This window comes from Cyprinus carpio, chromosome B22, assembly GCF_018340385.1.
Source record: "Cyprinus carpio isolate SPL01 chromosome B22, ASM1834038v1, whole genome shotgun sequence".
Taxonomy (NCBI): Eukaryota; Metazoa; Chordata; class Actinopteri; order Cypriniformes; family Cyprinidae; genus Cyprinus; species Cyprinus carpio.
Genome location: NC_056618.1, coordinates 3851933 through 3873288, shown reverse-complemented (window position 1 = coordinate 3873288; position 21356 = coordinate 3851933). Strand labels below are relative to the sequence as shown.

The 21356-nt window shown below is 39.3% G+C and overlaps 2 protein-coding genes, 1 long non-coding RNA gene and 2 pseudogenes across 3 annotated transcripts in view; 2 read left to right on the top strand and 3 right to left on the bottom strand.

Moving 5' to 3' along the window:
* Positions 1–21356, bottom strand: part of LOC109064427 — a 195802-nt pseudogene that overhangs the window by 63073 nt on the left and 111373 nt on the right.
* Positions 1–21356, top strand: part of LOC109075252 (cryptochrome-1) — a 198361-nt gene that overhangs the window by 79856 nt on the left and 97149 nt on the right.
* cb22h6orf89 (chromosome B22 C6orf89 homolog) lies at positions 2639–8972 on the bottom strand. Its single transcript, XM_042749328.1, has 7 exons — positions 8653–8972; positions 8022–8187; positions 5017–5153; positions 4857–4951; positions 4635–4770; positions 4427–4550; positions 2639–3858 (listed from the first exon to the last, which is right to left on the bottom strand). The coding sequence occupies exons 1-7, from the start codon at positions 8839–8841 to the stop codon at positions 3776–3778; spliced, it is 930 nt and encodes a 309-aa protein (XP_042605262.1). The 5' UTR covers positions 8842–8972; the 3' UTR covers positions 2639–3775.
* LOC122141557 lies at positions 9025–9635 on the bottom strand. Its single transcript, XR_006157906.1, has 2 exons — positions 9239–9635; positions 9025–9123 (listed from the first exon to the last, which is right to left on the bottom strand). It is a non-coding gene; the product is annotated as an uncharacterized LOC122141557 (long non-coding RNA).
* On the top strand, positions 10608–15276 carry LOC122134545 (annotated as a pseudogene).

Below are 21356 nucleotides of genomic sequence, written 5' to 3'. Positions count from 1 at the left end.
TCCTTTCAAATTCTCATGATCGCATTGCTTAAAATTAATTATTATTACATTTACATTTAGTCATTTAGCAGATGCTTTTATCCAAAGCGACTTACAAATGAAATTTGTTAAATTATTGAAAATTGAATTATTGAAATTATTAAAATTGTATTTTGTTGATCATGGCAGTATTTGTTATAATGGCTTTAATTTGTCCAGATTTTAATAACTAAAATGAATAATAAAAATAAAATAAAACAAAACAAATTACTATCCTACCAAACAAAACAAAAAAAAAAATAAAAAAAATAAACATCAAAATATATTTTAAAGTATTTATATCTCCCAAATTCTCATGATCACAATGCAAATAAATAAATAAAAATTGATTTATAATTTAATTTGTTTTATCTCGTTAGTATTTGTTGTATTTGCTTTAATTTATGTTGATTTTAATTAAAAAATATTTTATTGTACTTATAAAATCAATTGCAATAGAAAATATTAAGAATTACAAAACACCCAGCAGTTTATTTTTAGTAGTTTAAGTACTTAATTTGCTAAAACTATAACTGTAATAAATACAATTTAATGCTTAATAGAATAGTAAAAAAAAAAAAAAAAAAAAAAAAAAATATGACGAAAGCACAAAATTACTTTAAGTTAAGTGATTTCAAACACTAAGTGTAAAGCGTTTAGCTTTCACACGCCACTTATACCGTTATTCATCGAAATTTACGAAATACACGCGATCTAAATGTTGGTCAGGTGAATTTGTCACGTTGACCAACAGAAATCTGACTGATTTTAAAGTTATTCTGTGTTTGCTGCGTTGTAGATTGGATATTTTGCCGCGAAATCACGGCCGCGCCAACTACCGAACTTTTTGGCGTTGCTTAGCAACAGAAGTTGACTACAATAAATCAGGAGACAAGCTGTTGCTAAGCAACATATGGTACAGTCCAGTTTAAAAACAAAATAAAATAAAAACAACCACACTTCCGCAAAACAAAAAAAAAACTAAAAATTACCATACCACTACCACGCCACTTACTACAACAGTAAACCGAGGTAATACCGTGGTGTGTTCGAGGAACCCGGGAGCACCGTGTACATCACTTGGAACATGATTCTGGCGATAATACGTCTCGTGGTACTACAACAGTACTTTTGTTAGTGTGTTTACAGCGCAGATGAACGCAGACACGCGCACGCCGCAGGCCTCGTGTCACACACACTCACGCGCGCTCACTCACTCACACACACGCGCACAAACACACACACAGACGGACAGAGCGCGGGGATAACGCGAATAATGTCGGTGTGCGTGTGTCTGCAGCGCTGCTGTGTGTCCGCCACTATCCCATCATTCTCTCCGGAGCAGCAGCAGCGCAGGTTGGGATACTCACCACCGCCAGCGGCCCGACATGCACCGCGACACGCGATCACGCGGCGGACGCAGCGCCTCGGTCCTCCGGCAGGCGGCGCTCAGACAGGAAACTGTGAGATTTACAGACAAGCAGCTTTGTTTGGAAACCGTTTTGGTGCCATAAATGACCCTGTGAGCACAAAACCAGTCATAATTGTTAATTTTTAATGAATAAATAACCTCTCCATTGATATATGTTTGTTAGGAGGACAATATTTGAAAATCTGGCATCTGAGGGAGCAAAAAAATCTAAATATTGAGAAAATCATCTTTAAAGTTCAAATGAAGTTTTGATATATTTGCAGTAGGAAATTTACTAAATATCTTCATGAACATGATCTTTACTTAATATCATAATGATTTTTGGCATAAAAGAGAAATGTATAATTGTGACCCATACAATGTATTTTTGTCTATAAATACAAATATACCTGTGATACTTATGACATAATAATGGTTGAAAGAAGTACGTTTAAGAGGCTTTCGCTGCAGAACCTAGAGTAAAGCTCTGATAAATTAATAAATGAGCACGAATTATTACATTCAGAGGAATAAAATGAATATCAAGCATGAGAAATAGCTGTTGTAGCATCTCTATAATATATAAATTGTTTTGTTATAAGTGTTAAAGATTCATTTCTGTTAATGATAGTAAATACTAAAATACATATAATAATACAAATAATAATGACATATTAAATGATAGAGTTTTGTATATAAAGCCCCGTGTGTTTGAGCCACAGAGCGCCTCCTGCCGTCAACAGAGAGACTCACATCCGGTCCTCACCACTCACTTCCGCCGCGATCCCGCGTTTCTGCTCTAATAACCGGATCCAGAAGAAGGAAGTGTTCTTCACGGCACTTCACCCCGATTTTCCTTTTCTATTAGCCTCCGAGCTATTATGTTTGCATATAAAGCACTCAACACTGAAGGGAATACACTGATAATTATTAACTAAGCTGACGATACTCGTCTTTTTCTTAAAAATGATTCACAAGTTTATGTTATGTTGTGAAAATATATCGTCTGGTAACAAATCACTTTTTTTCATTGAATGGACGAATCAAAATATCTTTCTTTGTTTCTGATTTGTCCTTTCCTTTCCTGATTTTCTGTTGTATTTGAACACTTCACACTGTGAGTCTGGATTTAGAGCAGCATCAGACATTATAAAATCACCATCATTCACTCCAAATGTGACGAACAATCACATAAATCACACGCAGCAGTTTACGAACAGCAGCTTTTGTTTACTGTGTAAATCACAATCAACATAAATCTCTGAATCATATTAGTAAATCTGCATCTTATTCTCATTATTTACGATGATTAAACTCCAGAGGACAAAAAATAATAAACATTGGCTATATTAAACCGTCTGGCGGGGATGACGTCATCGGCAGATGACCAACATTTAAAGTGCTCTGATTGGCTGATCGCGGAACATGCGCGGCTCACATTTCAGGACTGAAATTACATTCATGACAATAAAACGCATTTTCCGACACGCTCACGTTACTGCGATGCAAAAATATTCACCGTCATTACCATAATAAAAAAAAAAAAAAAAACCTTAGATTCTCCTGATAAGTTCTTGTTACCATAATATTACAAAATATTCTCAATGTCATTACCGTAATACACAAAAATAAATCATTCTCATTACCGTAATACACACAAAATACCTCGTTCTCATTACCATAATGAAAAAAATAAGATCATTCTCATTACCTTCACCAAAAAAATAAGATTTGGAAAAAAATAATTCTCATTACCATAATGAAAAAATACACCAACAAAAAGATTTACTATAACATGGGAAAATGTTTAAAAAAAGTTGTAATAAATCTCATTCTTGTTTTCATTATATCAGTTATATTTATGCTCATTACCGTTACACCTTTTTTTTTTACCATAACACAAAAAAAAATTTCCACCAAAAAATCTTGTTCTCAGCGCTGTATTACAGAAATAATATTCTTATTTAAATTTAGTCAGTACAACAAATACTACCATAAAATGTTAAAATAATTTACAGTTGACTTTATATATTAACATTAATTTAATTGTATTGTAACGGTAATGAGAATTTATTTGTGTACAGTAATGAGATTTTTCTGTTTTTTTTGCATCCCAGTAATTTGTAGACGAAATGCACTCAATGGTCATGAAAAGACTGTCAAAATGTATTAAAATAGGTTTGATTTTCTTTCATCAAAATACAGTTTCTCTGAAGTGAACGTGTTCCAGAGCGTCTGGCCGTGAGGATCAGAGAACATCTCCGGAGCCGAAGACCCCAGAAACACCAGCGTCTGAGTGCTGATGTCACTTCCTGGAGAGGTGTGAGGCTCGGCGTGGTCAGAGTCTCAAAGCACAGGGCCGTCACACAGCACTCTCTGAGCTCCAGACGGGAAGAGCTCCAGCAGCCAGAAGCGCGGATCCGCCAACACTGCGCACAGAACAACAACGCGATCAGATCACAGGAGGAGGCAGAAACCATGTCCATCAGCACTGCATTATAAATATACTTTATCCTTATAAAAACACCCAAGACTGCGTGAAGAACACAGACCATAGCTGTATTTCGTGCAATTGTATGTTTATAGTCTTCATGTTTCATCAGTTATAATTTCTTTATTTCTGTTGTGTGTTTTATTCAGCGTTAACTGGATACTGTGTCCATATTAGGGATTTCCTGGAGCATCGTCAGTGCTATTACTTCTGCGATGCATGCGTGGAGTTTCTGCGCGAGAGCGCCCTCCGGCTTCCAGTGTGAATTAAACACTCACTACATTATGTGTGTGCTTAGTAATGATCATAACACCCCATTCTGGGTAAAAATAGGAAAGATCATACATTTCTCTAAAGAAACAGGATTCCCTGAATTATCGTCATTGATATCGTTATCGCATTAAATACCAGAAAGTATCGTGATTTATTTTTAAGCCCATATGGCCCATCCTTAGAAGCAGCGCAGCAATGAGGAGATGCTCACAGCTCGGAGAGATGTGTCTTACCCATGTCCCCCGGCTCCAGCCACAGACTGAAGGAGCGGCAGTGGGTTTGGCATCGCTGGACGGGAACAACACGAACCCACGGAGACCCTTCAGCCACCACCAGCCAACCCCACACCTGCACTCTCTGCAACAACAACAACAACACCAGACATACATGAGATGGCCATATTATATATATAAATAAAAAAAAGAAACCCTGTGTTCTGACCGTGTGTTGTGTGCTGGTGCTGTCGGTCAGCTGGCAGCGCTGCAGTGTTGTGCCTGTGTTCTCCAGCAGAGGGCAGAGCTCAGTGTCGGGAAACAGCCACTGGAGAAGCGTCTCTCTGGGACTGGACGAGAAACTCCTGAAGCACACACACACACACGAGCTTCAAACACACACAGATACAGATGCTGATGATCATCTAATAACCCGAGGGCTGCTGGTTACCAGAGCAGGGTGAAGTTGGCCGGTGTTTCTCTGAGCGTCTGCGGCTGTGAGAACTGCTCCAGATGAGACACACGGTGAGACAGAGACTCTCCGCCCTGAAACACACACACGTTAACCTCCATCACCACACACTACTGTGAGTGAGTGTGTGTGTCTGTACCTTGAGCAGCAGGGGCTGTGTGTGTCTGTTGATCCCCGCAGACATGCTCAGCTCCAGCACTGCAGTCACGTCTGCGCAGGCGGAGCAGTTCCCCCGCGGCGTCTGCAGGGCGCCGGACGCCCACCACTCGTGAAACCCTGCACACACACACAGGCGTGTTGAGATGGACACATGTGGCCAGTGTTGGGGGTAACGCATTACTAGTAACAAGTTACACAATCAGATTACTTTTTAAAGTAACTAGTAAAGTAACCCATTACTTTTTAATTTAGACGGAAATTACTTTTTCAAATAAGTACCAGCAGTTGCTTTGTTTCTCATATATTGAGTGACAGCTCTGGTGTTGCCATGGTGACAGAAATCAGGAGTAAGTGTGAACATGATCTCACTGTAGTTCCAGACTAAATATGAACATGTTTACTCAAAAACAGATTCAGTGCTCCTCTAAATCAATAAAAACAGTCAAATGCAAACGCAGAATATTATACAAACGTGCAATAATTAAATGTGTTGAAAAAAGACAAATATCACTATGTATTTAATCCCATTTTATTAACCAGTGTCTTTGCTACTGACCTTCGATGATCCAGTTAAACCAAACTAAGCAAAAATGACACATTTGTGTTTTATTTGTGTCTTATGTGTCTAATGGAGTCTGACGTAGTCTAATGGAGTCTGATGTGTCTGATGGAGTCTGATGTGTCTAATGGAGTCTGACCGAGTCTGATGGAGTCTAATGGAGTCTGACGGAGTCTGATGTGTCTAATGGAGTCTGACGTGGTCTGATGTGTCTAATGGAGTCTGATGTGGTCTGATGTGTCTAATGGAGTCTGATGTGTCTGATGGAGTCTGATGTGGTCTGATGTGTCTAATGGAGTCTGACCGAGTCTGATGGAGTCTAATGGAGTCTGACGGAGTCTGATGTGTCTGATGTGGTCTGATGTGTCTAATGGAGTCTGATGTGTCTGATGGAGTCTGATGTGGTCTGATGTGTCTAATGGAGTCTGACCGAGTCTGATGGAGTCTAATGGAGTCTGACGGAGTCTGATGTGTCTAATGGAGTCTGACGGAGTCTGATGTGTCTAATGGAGTCTGACGTGGTCTGATGTGTCTAATGGAGTCTGATGTGTCTAATGGAGTCTGATGTGATCTGATGTGTCTAATGGAGTCTGACCGAGTCTGATGGAGTCTAATGGAGTCTGACGGAGTCTGATGTGTCTAATGGAGTCTGACGTGGTCTGATGTGTCTAATGGAGTCTGATGTGGTCTGATGTGTCTAATGGAGTCTGACGGAGTCTGATGGAGTCTAATGGAGTCTGATGTGTCTAATGGAGTCTAATGGAGTCTGATGTGTCTGATGGAGTCTGATGTGGTCTGATGTGTCTAATGGAGTCTGACCGAGTCTGATGGAGTCTAATGGAGTCTGACCGAGTCTGATGTGTCTAATGGAGTCTCCCGTGGTCTGATGTGTCTAATGGAGTCTGATGTGGTCTGATGTGTCTAATGGAGTCTGATGTGTCTGATGGAGTCTGATGTGGTCTGATGTGTCTAATGGAGTCTGACCGAGTCTGATGGAGTCTAATGGAGTCTGACGGAGTCTGATGTGTCTGATGTGTCTAATGGAGTCTGATGTGTCTAATGGAGTCTGATGTGGTCTGATGTGTCTAATGGAGTCTGATGTGTCTGAAGTATTATGATGTCTGATGATGTGTCTGATGGAGTCTGATGTGGTCTGATGTGTCTAATGGAGTCTGACCGAGTCTGATGGAGTCTAATGGAGTCTGACGGAGTCTGATGTGTCTAATGGAGTCTGACGGAGTCTGATGTGTCTAATGGAGTCTGACGTGGTCTGATGTGTCTAATGGAGTCTGATGTGTCTAATGGAGTCTGATGTGATCTGATGTGTCCTAATGGAGTCTGACCGAGTCTGATGGAGTCTAATGGAGTCTGACGGAGTCTGATGTGTCTAATGGAGTCTGACGTGGTCTGATGTGTCTAATGGAGTCTGACGGAGTCTGATGTGTCTAATGGAGTCTGATGTGGTCTGATGTGTCTAATGGAGTCTGACGGAGCTTGATGTGTCTAATGGAGTCTGATGTGTCTAATGGAGTCTGACGTGGTCTGATGTGTCTAATGGAGTCTGATGTGGTCTGATGTGTCTAATGGAGTCTGATGTGGTCTGATGTGTCTGATGGAGTCTGACCGAGTCTGATGGAGTCTAATGGAGTCTCCCGTGGTCTGATGTGTCTAATGGAGTCTGATGTGGTCTGATGTGTCTAATGGAGTCTGACGAAGTCTGATGAAGTCTAATGGAGTCTGATGTGTCTAATGGAGTCTGATGTGGTCTGATGTGTCTAATGGAGTCTGATGTGTCTGACAGAGTCTGATGTGGTCTGATGGAGTCTGATGTGTCTGACGGAGTCTGATGTGGTCTGATGTGTCTAATGGAGTCTGACCGAGTCTGATGGAGTCTAATGGAGTCTGACGGAGTCTGATGTGTCTAATGGAGTCTGACGTGGTCTGATGTGTCTAATGGAGTCTGATGTGTCTAATGGAGTCTGACGGAGCTTGATGTGTCTGACGGAGTCTGATGTGGTCTGATGTGTCTAATGGAGTCTGACGGAGTCTGATGTGTCTGACGGAGTCTGATGTGGTCTGATATGTCTGACGGAGCCTGATGTGTCTGACGGAGCCTGATGTGTCCTGATGGAGTCTGATGTGTCTGATGGAGCCTGATGTGTCTGAAGGAGCCTGATGTGTCTGATGTGGTCTGATGTGTCTAATGGAGTCTGATGTGTCAAATGGAGTCTGATGTGTCTGACGGAGTCTGATGTGTCTAATGGAGTCTGATATGTCTGACGGAGTCTGATGTGGTCTGATGTGTCTGACGGAGTCTGATGTGTCTAATGGAGTCTGATGTGGTCTGATGTGTCTGACGGAGTCTGATGTGGTCTGATGTGTCTGACGGAGTCTGATGTGTCTAATGGAGTCTGATGTGGTCTCACCGTGCAGATTGTATTTGTTGGCGATGGGCAGCTCCAGCAGCCGTGCGTGACTGAGCGGTGATGATCTGTTGAGTCCGGCTGCGCTCGAGGAGTCCAGCAGTGGCGCACTGTGAGGATACGTGAACACCAGCACCACCATCAGCAGAACCCCCAGCGCCAGCACCAGCTGCACACACACACACACACGTCACACATAAACACACATCTGTGACACACGCTATATATATATACACTCAAGAATGCGTCTCAAAACTGTGCTGAATATAGAAATACTATAATCATACAATAGTAAAATCCCAGTAATGGAACAATGCATGTGACTAACAGTAGTTATATTTCAGATGACGACGTAATTTATTTCAAACATTTGGTGAAAATTTCAAAACGATGTATGTGGCCATATGTAAATATAATTTTCTGTTTCATCCTATTTTTATAATATAAAGAAGCATAGTAAATATTTTAAATACGTGTGTAATGCGTTATAAATATTTTAATATCTTTATAAAGATTATTTTCTGTTCTATTATCAGTATTGACAAAAACACATTGGCTTGAATACTTTGGCTGTTGTGTCAGATCCAAAACCAACAAATAATGTGTGTGTGTGTGTGTGTGTGTCTCCTCGCACCTTGACGGTGGCCCTCAGGATGGGGAACTGTGGGGGCTCCCTGCGGGGCTCGTTAGTCTCCAGCACCTGCTTGATGAACTTCTCGATCTCGCTCTCGCTCATCCCATACCTGTATCCAGACTGCCGGAGGATGTCGATGCTCTCCGACAGCTTATCATAGATGCAGGGCTCGCTGAGAGACGAGCCCATGATACCAGAGTGTGTGTGTGAGTGTGTGAGTCAGGGCCTCGTCTTCATCAACAGCATCATCTTCTTCATCAGAGTGTGGAAACAGCTGCAGATGAGTGTGTTATGAGTGTGTGTGTGTGTGTGTGTGTGTGTGTGTGTGTGTGTGTGAGAGAGAGATGAGTCAGGGCAGGAGTGTGGATACAGTGTGTGTGTGTGTGTGTGTGTGTGTGTGAGAGAGAGAGAGATACTGTGTTTCTATCCTAAATCCCGAGAGAAGGCGTCTTCCTTCATGGCTGATGATCTCTGTAACACACACACACACACGCCAGTCATCAGCTGACCAAAACACTCTCAAATACAGCCTCTGTCCGCCGCTTCCCGCACAAACAGCGCTCTGAAACACAAACAATCGTCTTACCGTCGCGACCGGGCCGTTTATCGGTGATTTGACGCTGATTTCCCGCAGTTTCGTGAGTTATTTCACTGGCAGGTTCGCGTTAGCACCGCTCGCGCTGCCGCGTCACTCATCTGCGAGTTCACAAACGCTGATTCGACTCGCGCGACGCGATAACGATACATTTATCCGCGATAGTTTTAATCATTTTTTATTGATGATTGATTAAGTAAGTGCTTTGGGTGGTTTGTAGTTTATTCGCGTTACTATGTGTAGTTGGTAGTTTGAGGATACGACCAAGCGAAAGTGCCGTTGTAAATGATCAGGCAGAGGTTTGAACGCATAAACCTTGACCTGACTAAATCTAAATATTAACTCAAAGAGCAGATTTTAGCAAGCTGTACAGTTTGACGTTACATCACTGCAGGAATTATTAGAAAAATAATTACATATTTCATTTGTACACAAATATGGTTTAAATGTTAATAACTGTTTATATATGATGATTTATTATGTAGACAAATCGTTTTTTTCTATACCTACTTATCTGTTTATGTATATAGGTTTATGTATTTATATATTTACAGAAATGTTTTGTCTGTTTCAAAAACAGTACATTTTGAAAAATAAAATAAACATAAATTATTGAATATATTTAATCAAATAGTAAAGCAGCACTTATTTTTATATTATTTTGCAAGAGATTTTCCTGAATAAAAAGTTAAGTGTTTTAATATTTATAAAAAACTAATTTTTGGATTATTATAAAACATGTTAAAAACAAAGACCTATTTTTTCATACCATTCATTTTATAATTTAATATAGAAATACATTTTAATAAATAAAATAAAAATAAATGATTTTTTGCTGATTTTTATATTATTTTAAGATATATTTTCCTGAATAAAAAAGTGCCTTGGATTTGTAAAAAAAAAAAAAAAAAAAAAAGAAAGTTATTATAAAACATACTTAAAATAATTACCTACTTTTCATACAGTTCATTTTATAATTTCATTAACGACATCCGGTGTACTTTTAAATTATTGATAAATTACATTTATAGATTTTCCAATTTTTTAATAAAAAAAATAAATAAAAAAAAACAGTATACAAAAATACAACCATCAACATAAAAAACAAAAATAAAAAAAAAAAAAAAAAAAAAGAAAAGTTTAAGTACATAACAAATCAAAAAAACAACAAAAAAAGACGTCATTAAAGATAGGAGAAGAGTTACATTTTAATATATCATGTTTTATTTGTGAGCCAGCAGCAGAGAGACCGGCGGTGACGTCACCGGCGTGCGTCCAGCAGGGGGCGCGTGGCGCCGCGAGTCCCGCCGCATTGTTTTTTGGATCAGGCTGTGCGTGGACGTGAAAACCCCACCCCCAACCAATGAGGAAGAACGCTCCGCGAGCAGCAGCAGCAGCAGACCCGGACCGAGCTCGAGCCCGCACCATGATCGCGCTATTCAACAAGCTGCTGGACTGGTTCAAGGCGCTCTTCTCTGGAAGGAGGAGATGGAGCTGACGCTGGTCGGCCTGCAGTACTCGGGGAAGACCACCTTCGTCAACGTGATCGCGGTAATCAAGCCTTCCTCGCTTCATCACAGGCCTCGCGACGCGCCGCTGATCACAGACAGATCAGAATGTGTCCCGACTCAGCGTCTTTAGATACAATCTAGAAGATATAATGTATCACCTACAGAAGAATCAGATCAGATACAGTGTGTCGGATTCAGCATCGGACTAGATCCAGAATATACAACAACAGACACAATGTGTCAGATTCAGCGGTCAGCAGACACAGTGTGTCAGATCAGATACAATATAGAAGATACAGTGTTGTCGGATTCAGCCGCTTTAGAGCAGATCAACGTCCTTTGGACACAATGTAGCGCATACAGAAAAACAGATCAGTGTGTCAGTCAAAGTATTATTAGAGACAATGTATCAGATTCAGCTTGGTCGGTAAATCGTGTGCATTGTAAGATCAGATAGAAGAGATCAGACACAATGTGTCATATTCAGCACGATTAGCTCAGAGATGATGGAATCATCAGTGTAACAGATGCAGCATCATCAGACCAGTGTGTTCAGTTTTATAGCATAATCAGATCATTGTATCACTGACAGAATGATCAGATTCAGGCACCATGGGTCCCGATTCGGCTTCATGTAAATACACTGTATCAGATACAGTGTGTGCATCGTTAGATCAGATACAATATAGAAGATTCGGCTTTATACATACATACACGGATACAGTGTTTTTCATCATCAGATACAGTGTGTGCATCATTAGATCAGACTCAGTGTATAGAGATGCATCACATCAGACACAGATCGTCAAGTTCAGCATCATTAGGTCAGATAAAATAAACATCGTTAGTGATCAGTGGGTATCACATGCAGAGTATCAGATACATTGTGTCACATAATGCATTGCCGGATCAAAAACAGTAAATCAACATAATATAGAGGATTCAAGTCTGATTCAGTGTCATCGCATCAGATGTAATGTGACCATTAAGCATCTTTAAGTCAGGGGTGTATTCCAGAAAGCAAGGTTAACTGCTCAACACACAAGACACTCTCAACAGAGCGAAGAATCGTCGAGTTACTATGGAAACGGAGGCTAAGAAAAAGTGCTTCTTTCGTCTTCTTTTGTTCATTGGTCAATTACATACTGCACATCACCACCTAATTGATGCTTGTGCAGTCATTTGTCATATTTTTCATTTAATCTTTTAATCACTGAGAATAAGAACTATGTTGTTTGTTTGATGCCTATTATATAATAAGAAATAACACATATGCATTTAAATTATAAATATATTAGAATAAAATAAACATTACCTTGTTATAATAGTGTTTTATAATTAATGTATATTGATAACTGTTATATATGACCCATAGAATGAAATATAACAAGCACAGATTAATATATTACTTTATATAGTACTTGTAATGGCGTTTATAATTAACATATATATATATATATATATATATAGTATCTAGTGTATTTGTATTTGATAACTGTACTGTATTAATCATTAATATTGTGAGCAATGGAGTCTAGTGAGTAGGTGCGCTCTCGCGCTGATAGCTTGAAGTGAACTAACCCTGAAACATGATCTACCTCCGGAGGCAGGTTCTGTTCAGAGAATCAGTTGCTATGGGTACTATCATACCCTGAGAGTAACCTCCGCTTTTAGAACCGAAAGCTGAGTTTATCCGCTTGCTTACCCTTAAACAACACCCGGGTGTATCACATAACCTGCTTTCTGGAATACCCCCCAGATACAGTGTTATTAGATATAATGTGTCTGATCAAATCAGATACAATGTTTCAGATACCACATCATCAGATCAGATACAGCACTATCAGACACAAACTGTCACATAAAGCGTTATTACATTTATTAATTCAGCCGACACAATGTATTACACAGTGTCATCAAATCAGATACAGTGTATCAGATTTAGCATCATAGTTGATCAGCTGACCCTGTTTCTCAGCCAATCAGCATCTGGCATTCTGTCCAATCATGTGGTCTGCCTGTCTATGGTATTCAACAGCCACAGCACACACACACACACACACACACACACACACACACAGACACAAGAAGGTCGTCGGTGCATAAATCCGGGCGTTTTCGTGGCAGTAAATACGCTGGAGCTGCAGGGAGGTTTGTCTGTTATCAAGCAGATTTTCAGTGGATTCATGATGCTTGATTTGTGAAACTCTGTCGTCTGTCTTTGTGTGGTGTGTGTGTGTTGTGCAGTCGGGTCAAGTTCAGCGAGGACGAGGATTCCTACGGTCGGCTTCAACATGCGTAAGATCACCAAGGGAAACGTCAACCATCAAGGTAGTAAGCACGAAAAATACAAATCATTTTAACTATTCATGTTTTTATATACATTTACCTGAAAAACATTTGCATTCAATAATTATTTTTCAATAAAAATGTTTTTAAATAAGAAAAGAAAAAAAGTAAAAAAAATATTTTATTAAAAAAATTTGCATAACTTGTGACAGTTCCCATGATGGCACAAAAAAATAAAAAAGTGCAAATATCTACCCATATTTTAGTGTTGACCATAGTTATCATAAGAAAAATTTCTCAAAATGAAATGTTCCATTAATTAATGGGAATTATAAGTTTATCAATAAGTATAACAACGTTTGAATCTAAATCAGCCAGCTCCCTTAAAAACATACATTTATATTTTTATGTATTTAAAAAAGATATATATATATATATATATATAAAAATAGTTTGTAAAATGGTTAACAATATGTGCAAAAGTTCCAATTACAATTTGCCCAAAAAAATGGTATAAAGTATGTATAAAATAAATAGTGAAATAAAATATTGCTTTATCTGCAGCCATCTTGCCTATTACAACTTAAAAAACATAAAATAAAAAAAAATCCATTATATTTGTGTCATCTTTAGTGTCTTAAAAAACATATATAATATTAAAATTATTTAAATATAATTTCTTAGTTTATTAGTAGTTATTGCTAGAAAAAATCAGAACCAGGGTTTTAAATTGTAATGAGATGTTTCTAATTTCTCCAAAAAAAGACAGTTTCATATAAAATGGCCTTGTTTAATAAATTGTGCAATAATAAGGCTATATCACGAGTGACAGTGTGTGTGTTTGTTGTAGTTGTGGGACATCGGCGGTCAGCCGCGCTTCAGGAGCATGTGGGAGCGATACTGCCGGCGGCGTGAGTGCTATCGTGTGAGTACACTCATAGTCTCAGGTACGTTACGTCATGATGTCATGTGTTCTGTAATGGATCGAGTGTGTCGTTCAGGTACATGGGTTGATGGGGCCGATCCGGAGAAGATCGAGGCATCGAAGAACGAGCTTCACAAACTTGTTAGACAAACCCCAGCTGCAGGGAATCCCAGTGAGTCTGATCATTTCTGACACTTCTCATGTGTTCAGATCAGGTTTTATGAAACTGTTTCATCTCTCTAATATGGTTGTTCGATCATAAAAGTGTCCGTATTTTCCTCCGGTTCTGGTTTTGGGCAATAAGCGCGATCTTCCCGGAGCTCTGGATGAGAAGGGAGCTCATCGAGAGAATTTGAGTTCATCCGTTACCGTTCAGAACTAAAAATGTTAGGTTTAATGCAGTCGGGCTGATTGTGATCCGAGGACTGAAAATGCTTGTTAAATCTGGATCCACAGGAAACCTGATCGGCCATCCAGGACAGAGAGATCTGCTGTTACTCCTCCCATCTCTTGTAAGGAGCAGGACAACATCGGTAAGACGTTAATGATACTGCATTAAAATACAGTTTTACATCAGCTATATAAATCGATCAGATTGAACACTTCTATTAAGTGTTAAATGCCTCCCTGTTAAGCTCTTTCTTCAGCGTTTTTTGTCACTTTCTTACTCTTACAGCAGCGTAATATGAAGGAATTTTCTGGTTATGAAGGGTTTTTTTTTTACCTGCCATTTTTAATTGCACATTATATTATGTGTTCTCGAGTTACAGCAGATAATGGACAACAGATAATGTTCTGGAAAATTACTAGCACCTTTTCCATTTTTCTAGATATTTATCTTACAGTGTACCAACTGATATACAATCCGCAAGTGCAAGCTACTAACCAAGTGTATCATAAATGAACAATTATTCAATTATTCAATTATTATTATTATTATTAAAATGAACAATTGCAATAGCAGCTAACGCAATTAATGTTATGTGTGTACTGCTAGGCATTTTGGTTTTCTCTTTTTTGTGTAATTGAAATGGTAAACGTCCTTTTATTATCATTTGATGTCACTTATCAAAAGTTGCCAAATAAATTTTAAAAATAGCTAAATTTGTTGCTAGGTGCTTTTAGAAGAAAACGTTGCTAGGGTAGTCTGAAAAGTTGCTAAATTTAGCAACAAAATTGCTAAGGTTACTGTCAGCTAATGCATGTGTGGGCGGGTCATATGTTAATGAGCTCATGGTCATGTGTTTCCAGACATCACACTACAGTGGCTGATTCCAGCACTCGCGGACCCGGCGGAGCTGAGGAGGCGGAGGAGCAGCGTCTGATTGGAGGAACCGCATCATGGTGATCAACTAACATTTTTTTAGACGCTCTTGATTTCTTTTCTAAACAAACAACGCATCCGCCCCTCTCTCTGTTCTTATAAACTAATCCACATCATCTATCATCGTTTGAAACGTTGATTTTTACTTTTACTTGAATGTGTTTCTTTTTACGGTTCGTCATGAAGTCACATGACGTGCTTTGCTCGGCGCGCGTCGTTCTGCGTGTTTGCTCGGAGTACGATCGAAACCTCGACTCGACGCCCACAGCATCTGTCGGAACCAGCGCTCTATGGTCACGTGATTTTGGGCGTTCGCCGTCGCGCATCTTGTTTTAACGGTCTGATGTTGTGAGAACATTCCACATGCTCTCTGATCGCTCACTGGAGGAATTCATTGATGTACACTATTTTTTGCGTTTTTAGCAAGAATTACATGTAGTATTATTCGCCTGTTAGCTTGACCCCGTTGCTGGCGTAGTTTCTACGACCGTGACCTCATCTCGTGGGCATCAAGGTCAACATGGTTTGCGTTAAGATTGTAGCATTAACAAATCTTTTTATCTTTAAAGCACCTGAATCCTTTTTTGAAGAGTTTAACATGTACAAATGAAGGGTTTTGTACGTTTCCGTTGAGTCCGCCGTGATCACCAAGCGTTGTATAGTGTGAAGTGTGTGGGTTGTCATGGCAACAGTTACAAATCGCGTTGTTTTTTTTAGAACGTCAGTCCTGCGAGCGAGGTGCAGAGCAACAGCAGTGCTAGACGGGAAACAATGAACGAACGTTGATGCCTTGTCTTGGCGGACCTGCAGATGGCGTTGCGCTAACAAAACAGCGTAGATGCGGGCAACGTTTGCGCGAATTCCGGCTGACTTCCAGTGTTGTTTCTGAACAATGTTGGGAGAGATAAAGATCTTGTGAATGTTTTTTTGTTTTGATATCCGCTTTGTTTCATTTACAGCCTGTTTAGTTTTTGTCACACGTGGATGTTTTGGCCTAAATCATAACAGTTTATAAACGTGTCGGTAGATTATACATATGTAAATTGGACATATTTTCAGTTGTTTTTGGCATGTTTTTAATCATGTGTTTTTCACAGTGTTTTTCAACTGGATTATTGTAAATAGCAACTTACAACCAAATGAGATCTCCCTCCTAAGGTTACGGTGTTTGTCTTAGTGTGATTAGCGTCCCTATGATTATAACAACTGATAATAAAATAAAGAAGACCCCGCTCATATCACAGCAATCTGAATGAATGGATGTGTGTGGGTGTGTGTTGGTGTGTCGTGTGAGAGAGAGAGAGATCGTGAGCGATGGTGTTTTGTATGCAAGGTAAGTACATATGACAACTAGAATAACTATTTACTGATATAAATGCCTAAGGTTTACTACTTTTTCGCAACCTGTTAATCACTTTATATTCATTCCTGTTCATTCAATAGATGTTGGATTGTACATGAGTTCATAGTCTACGACATGAGTTTACGACGCAAATGCGACCAAAATGGCGGTAATCCAAACACTGCTGCACTGGTTACGAAGTAATGATACAGTCAACATTGGCGTTTACAAAGTTTGTGTTACGACACTGGGTACAATGGGTGAAACCATAGTTTACAAAACGGTGTTTTTATACAATACAACTGTCGTTGGAAAGTGACGAAATACAGCTTTGTTGACCAAATAGCAATTAATTGAACGAAGTTAACTCTTTAGTTACCTGTACCAACGTTGTGAACTTGCCAACATAAGACAGCATTACTATACTGAAGCGGGTTGTAACAAAGTTGAATTTTTCTTTCTTGAAGTAATTTTTGAAGTCAACCTAAGTTACATTCATGATTCACGGCAAAGGTGGTTGTCAGCACATTTAGTTGTTGTAAAGATCAAGCTCGGTAAATGCCCTTTGTTGAAGTTGACATTGCTAAAGTCGTTTATGAGTCAGTCTAATGAAGTTGACTTGCTTGATTTTTAAACAACATTTACGAAGTCATCCTTGGTTCTTAAATTTGACCTTTGTTAGCAATTGAATTGCACAACTTTGTTATGTGACTTTGTTTAGATTCATGACTGGCTGTTGTTCCACAGTCCAGTTTTCGTAACAGGTCACTTACCAAAGGCAACCCTAACGAAGTCAACTTTGTTGATTATACCGACGCTTTTTCACATAGTCAACCTTGTAGCGCGACACTTAGTTTGCGTAACATCGAGTTTATAAATAACTTTTTCGAAAATGATTTACAAGTCACTAAGACGTTCAATCTAACCAAGTCAAGTTTGTTTGATTATAACGACCATCATTTTACGAAGTTATACCAATAAAAGTAATTTTCATCATTCACTTGTTTGGCAAACTGTTTGTGAACTTTGTAAAGGTCGGTAAATTACTTTGTCCCCCCACCAAAAAAACAATTCAACCCCTGATGAGTCATCTTCAGCTTTGTTAATGAAGTGTACAGTGTGGAGCACTTTATTGATTATGAACGGTTCTAATTGTCACTTTGTCGTGTTGCGTAACTTGATTCAGCGCTGATCGCAGTAACGTTTGTTTTTCTGCTGCTCTTGTTGGAGCTCATGCGCACTCCTGTCGGCAGTTCATCATGGACATGAGCTCATCCGCGCTCTTATCATCTTCTGTAAATGTGTGTTGATTGTATTATTTTTTTTATGTCTAATTACAAGTGGCCATAAGGTTTGTTTTGATATTATAATGCGTTTGTAGCGGTTTGTCGCGCTGGGGAGCCATGTGATTTTTGTTTTTCACCCCTGCATGACGTCATTATGGGATTGAGCTGGTTGCCGATAGGTCCTGTCTAATCAGCGTGTGATTGGACCGGCCTCGATAAAGCCCCCCCCCCACTTATATGAAATATATAAGGTAACTTTTTAAAAGCAGTCAATAACAGGTGTTTCTGTACCAGACTCGGATCAGTTTCGTTGTTTCATTGGGTATCTTTTCTATTCTCTCATACTCGCGGCTGCTATACTGTTACATGTTGTTCTTGTTCTTTAACAGATTATTTAAAAATTTAAATTAAATGATTCCCCCCTCTCAGAACCACGGCCGCCCTTCTTTCTTCAAGTCATGTGTTGTTTGATTTTAGGTCTAATTCAGTTGATACTGGACAACAACTGTAGTAAAGAGTAAATGCTTACTTTTAAGGAGCTTTATTAGGAATATAAAACATACAAAGAGTTTCATTTGGTGGTTTTGACTCCAAATGTGAATGAGAAAAGTAGCATTATACTAACTAACATACCATCATACTGCATTTCTGGATTATATAGTAATGTAACTGTGCCCCATGTTTTTTAATTTTCTGTACTTTATGGATATACTTAATAATACAATTATAACCGTATCCCCCATTCAATATCTTTTTTTTTACAATATCTACTACCTTTAAAAAAGAAGGTCCTGTGTAGTTAAAATATACAGAGAGCAGTATACAAGTCTTTAACTTCACCAGCAGAGGGCAGTAGAGGAAAATATCCTTCTAATTAATTATTAAATAAGATGAACTCTCTTCACAGTTTATTCTCTGAAGATTAGCTTTACGTTTACTTATGTACGGATGATCAAATAAAAAAAAAAAGCATATTAGAACGGTTATACATGTTAAGATTGAGAAGGCCCTAAATACATGATTATATTAATTTATTTGGTAGATTTAAATTACACAATATCAGAGATCTGAGCCCTCAGAGCACCGCCAGTGGACATAACGGCCGGGTCGGCGAACTTTCGCCGCTCTTTTTATTTACACGTACACGACAAACGCTCACCGCGTTCTGTGGTTCTTTAGCGAGTTAACGGGGTTCGCGCGGTGTGGTGTTTGCGCACATTCATCTCGTCCGGACCCCCCGCAGCTGTTGGTTTTGTGGACGGTTTTGGACTCTGGCTCTGTTCTTCAGCTGGTTAGGATGTGAGAAGGTCAGAGGTGAGTGGTCGTTATGGAGACGGTGACGGAGCGCGGGCGGGGCGAGCGAGCGGACTGTGCAGCGGGACGCGGCGCTAGTGATGACGTCGGTTCCGCCGAGCCCGCGGTGATCTGGAGCGGCTCTGAGAGGGTTTCCACGGCGATCTCACGCGGAGCTTCCATCTCCTTCAGCGGGACAAAACAAACAGTGTCAGTGAGCCGTCAACACACACAAAACACACAACGGCTATAAAGAATATAATGCACACACACTGGCTCTGAGGGACTTTCACAACAACTTATTAACTTAGCACTGCGTACTGTGCTTTCCCCTGGCCTTAATAGTTCCGTTATACTTAACACCCTTTGAGATTTAGGAAAACGTTGCCATATGGCAACAGTGTACCACAATGGAAAATGGCAAAAAAAAGTAGTTTTTCTATTGAGTTATTTTCTTTACAATTGAAATGCACATTTATTTTAGAAATTGATGCATCTAATCTTAATATCTATCAAAAAAGTGTTTTGGAGGAACATTTAAATGTCATTTGACTTAAAAAACAGCCACATCAAAAATTGAACTGCCTTTGAGACAGGTCCTTTTTAATTACCATATTGCAATATATTGTATTTATTTATTATATATTCAGAATAACAAGTAAAATAATAGTAGAATTAATTGTTGCCATATGGCAACTCTGTACTATAAAGGGTTAATATTCAAATGTTTAAACATGGTAACACCTGTTTTCTGTCAACCCAGCATTCTTTACTATGCTGATTGTCATATCATGAATTCACATTTGTGACTAAATAATCCTCTAGAGGGGACAACTGTGTGGTTATAGTTTAGGAACAAAACCATACCACAGAAGTCCATTAATGGTGACAAACCAAAAAACAAAAAAAAAAAAAACAAAAACCCCCCAAAACACAAAAACAAAAAAAAAAAACACAAAAAAACCTCCTTTTGTGAACACCTGGGGACAGCTTCATTTGGGAAATCGATTCATAAATGATGTTTTGTTGTAGAAATTTTGATGTATTAAGTTATCAGAAGCCTGTATTGTTCACTTGTAATTTTGTGTTCACTTCCTATTTCGTAACTTTTAACTCTAATAGACGAGGGAAAACAGAGATTTTCCATGGCAACAGTAAAATTTGAACAGCAGATACACAGACAAAATTGATAACCATACTTCATTCTAATAAGTATATCACAAACTGTTTATCAGGCTGGGGTAGAGTTACTTACAAAGTGTGATCCGTTACTATTCCAATACTTGCCAAAATGTGTTAGTAACGTAATCCATTACATTACACATTTTAGGGAACATAATCAGATTAGGCTCTTCTGACCCGTCGTATCGCATTGGGTCTTGTACCATATTCACCACAACTGACCAATCTATTTACCCAAACATTTCTTTTTATCAACAACATGAAGTGCACAATCTGACCCACAGGGGCCTGTTTTGGAAATTGTTCCTTCTATGGCCGGTTTTTCCCTTTCAGCTCAGATAAATGTTCTGATCAAGTAAAAAAAACTTGCATTAACTATTGTCCTGTTTTATGTAGCTACCTGAATATCATCTGGTTAAAAGGCAAAACTTTTAAGGAATTTTATCACCCCTTGTGTTCTGAGTTTGTTTTTTCACACGACAAACTTTGAAAGACTGTTTTCCCCAAGATCAGCTACAGAAACTCTTTTTAAAAACCTCCCTGAATGTGTAGAACACACTCTTGACCTCTTCTGTAGGTTCATGACGCGCCAGAGCTTTAATCCACCCTCGATTACTTGTTACCCTATTCTTCCAGGAAAAGCCCCCCACTTACCCACATCAAGCAAGGGTTCCGTTCCAGACACCGCGATCCGAGAGATGTTGCTCTTTTCCGGTCTGCCGCTGTTTGGATCCCGAATGCCAAAGCTGGCTTGTGACAGTCGCTTAGCAACTGCTTAGGGCCGCTTTGATATTCAGGCGCGGGGGCCGCGGTTCGGGAACAAAAACGGCCTTATGGGGCCCCCACGGCTCCTCCTGAGAAACTACTGTAGAGGAAAATCACTTCAGAACGGCCAAGTACAGTTCAACTGTGTGTCCAAATTTCCCTTTACACGACAGGTCACATAAAACAATCCTT

Excerpts from the sequence above, each read along its gene's own strand:
- cb22h6orf89 (XM_042749328.1), bottom strand. The coding sequence starts at position 8,841 with ATGGGCTCGTCTCTCAGCGAGCCCTGCATCTATGATAAGCTGTCGGAG. Across the intron at positions 5,154-8,021 it reads CAACAAATACAATCTGCACG|GGTTTCACGAGTGGTGGGCG; the intron begins GTGAGACCACAT and ends GTGTGTGTGCAG. Across the intron at positions 4,952-5,016 it reads CACAGCCCCTGCTGCTCAAG|GGCGGAGAGTCTCTGTCTCA; the intron begins GTACAGACACAC and ends TGTGTGTTTCAG.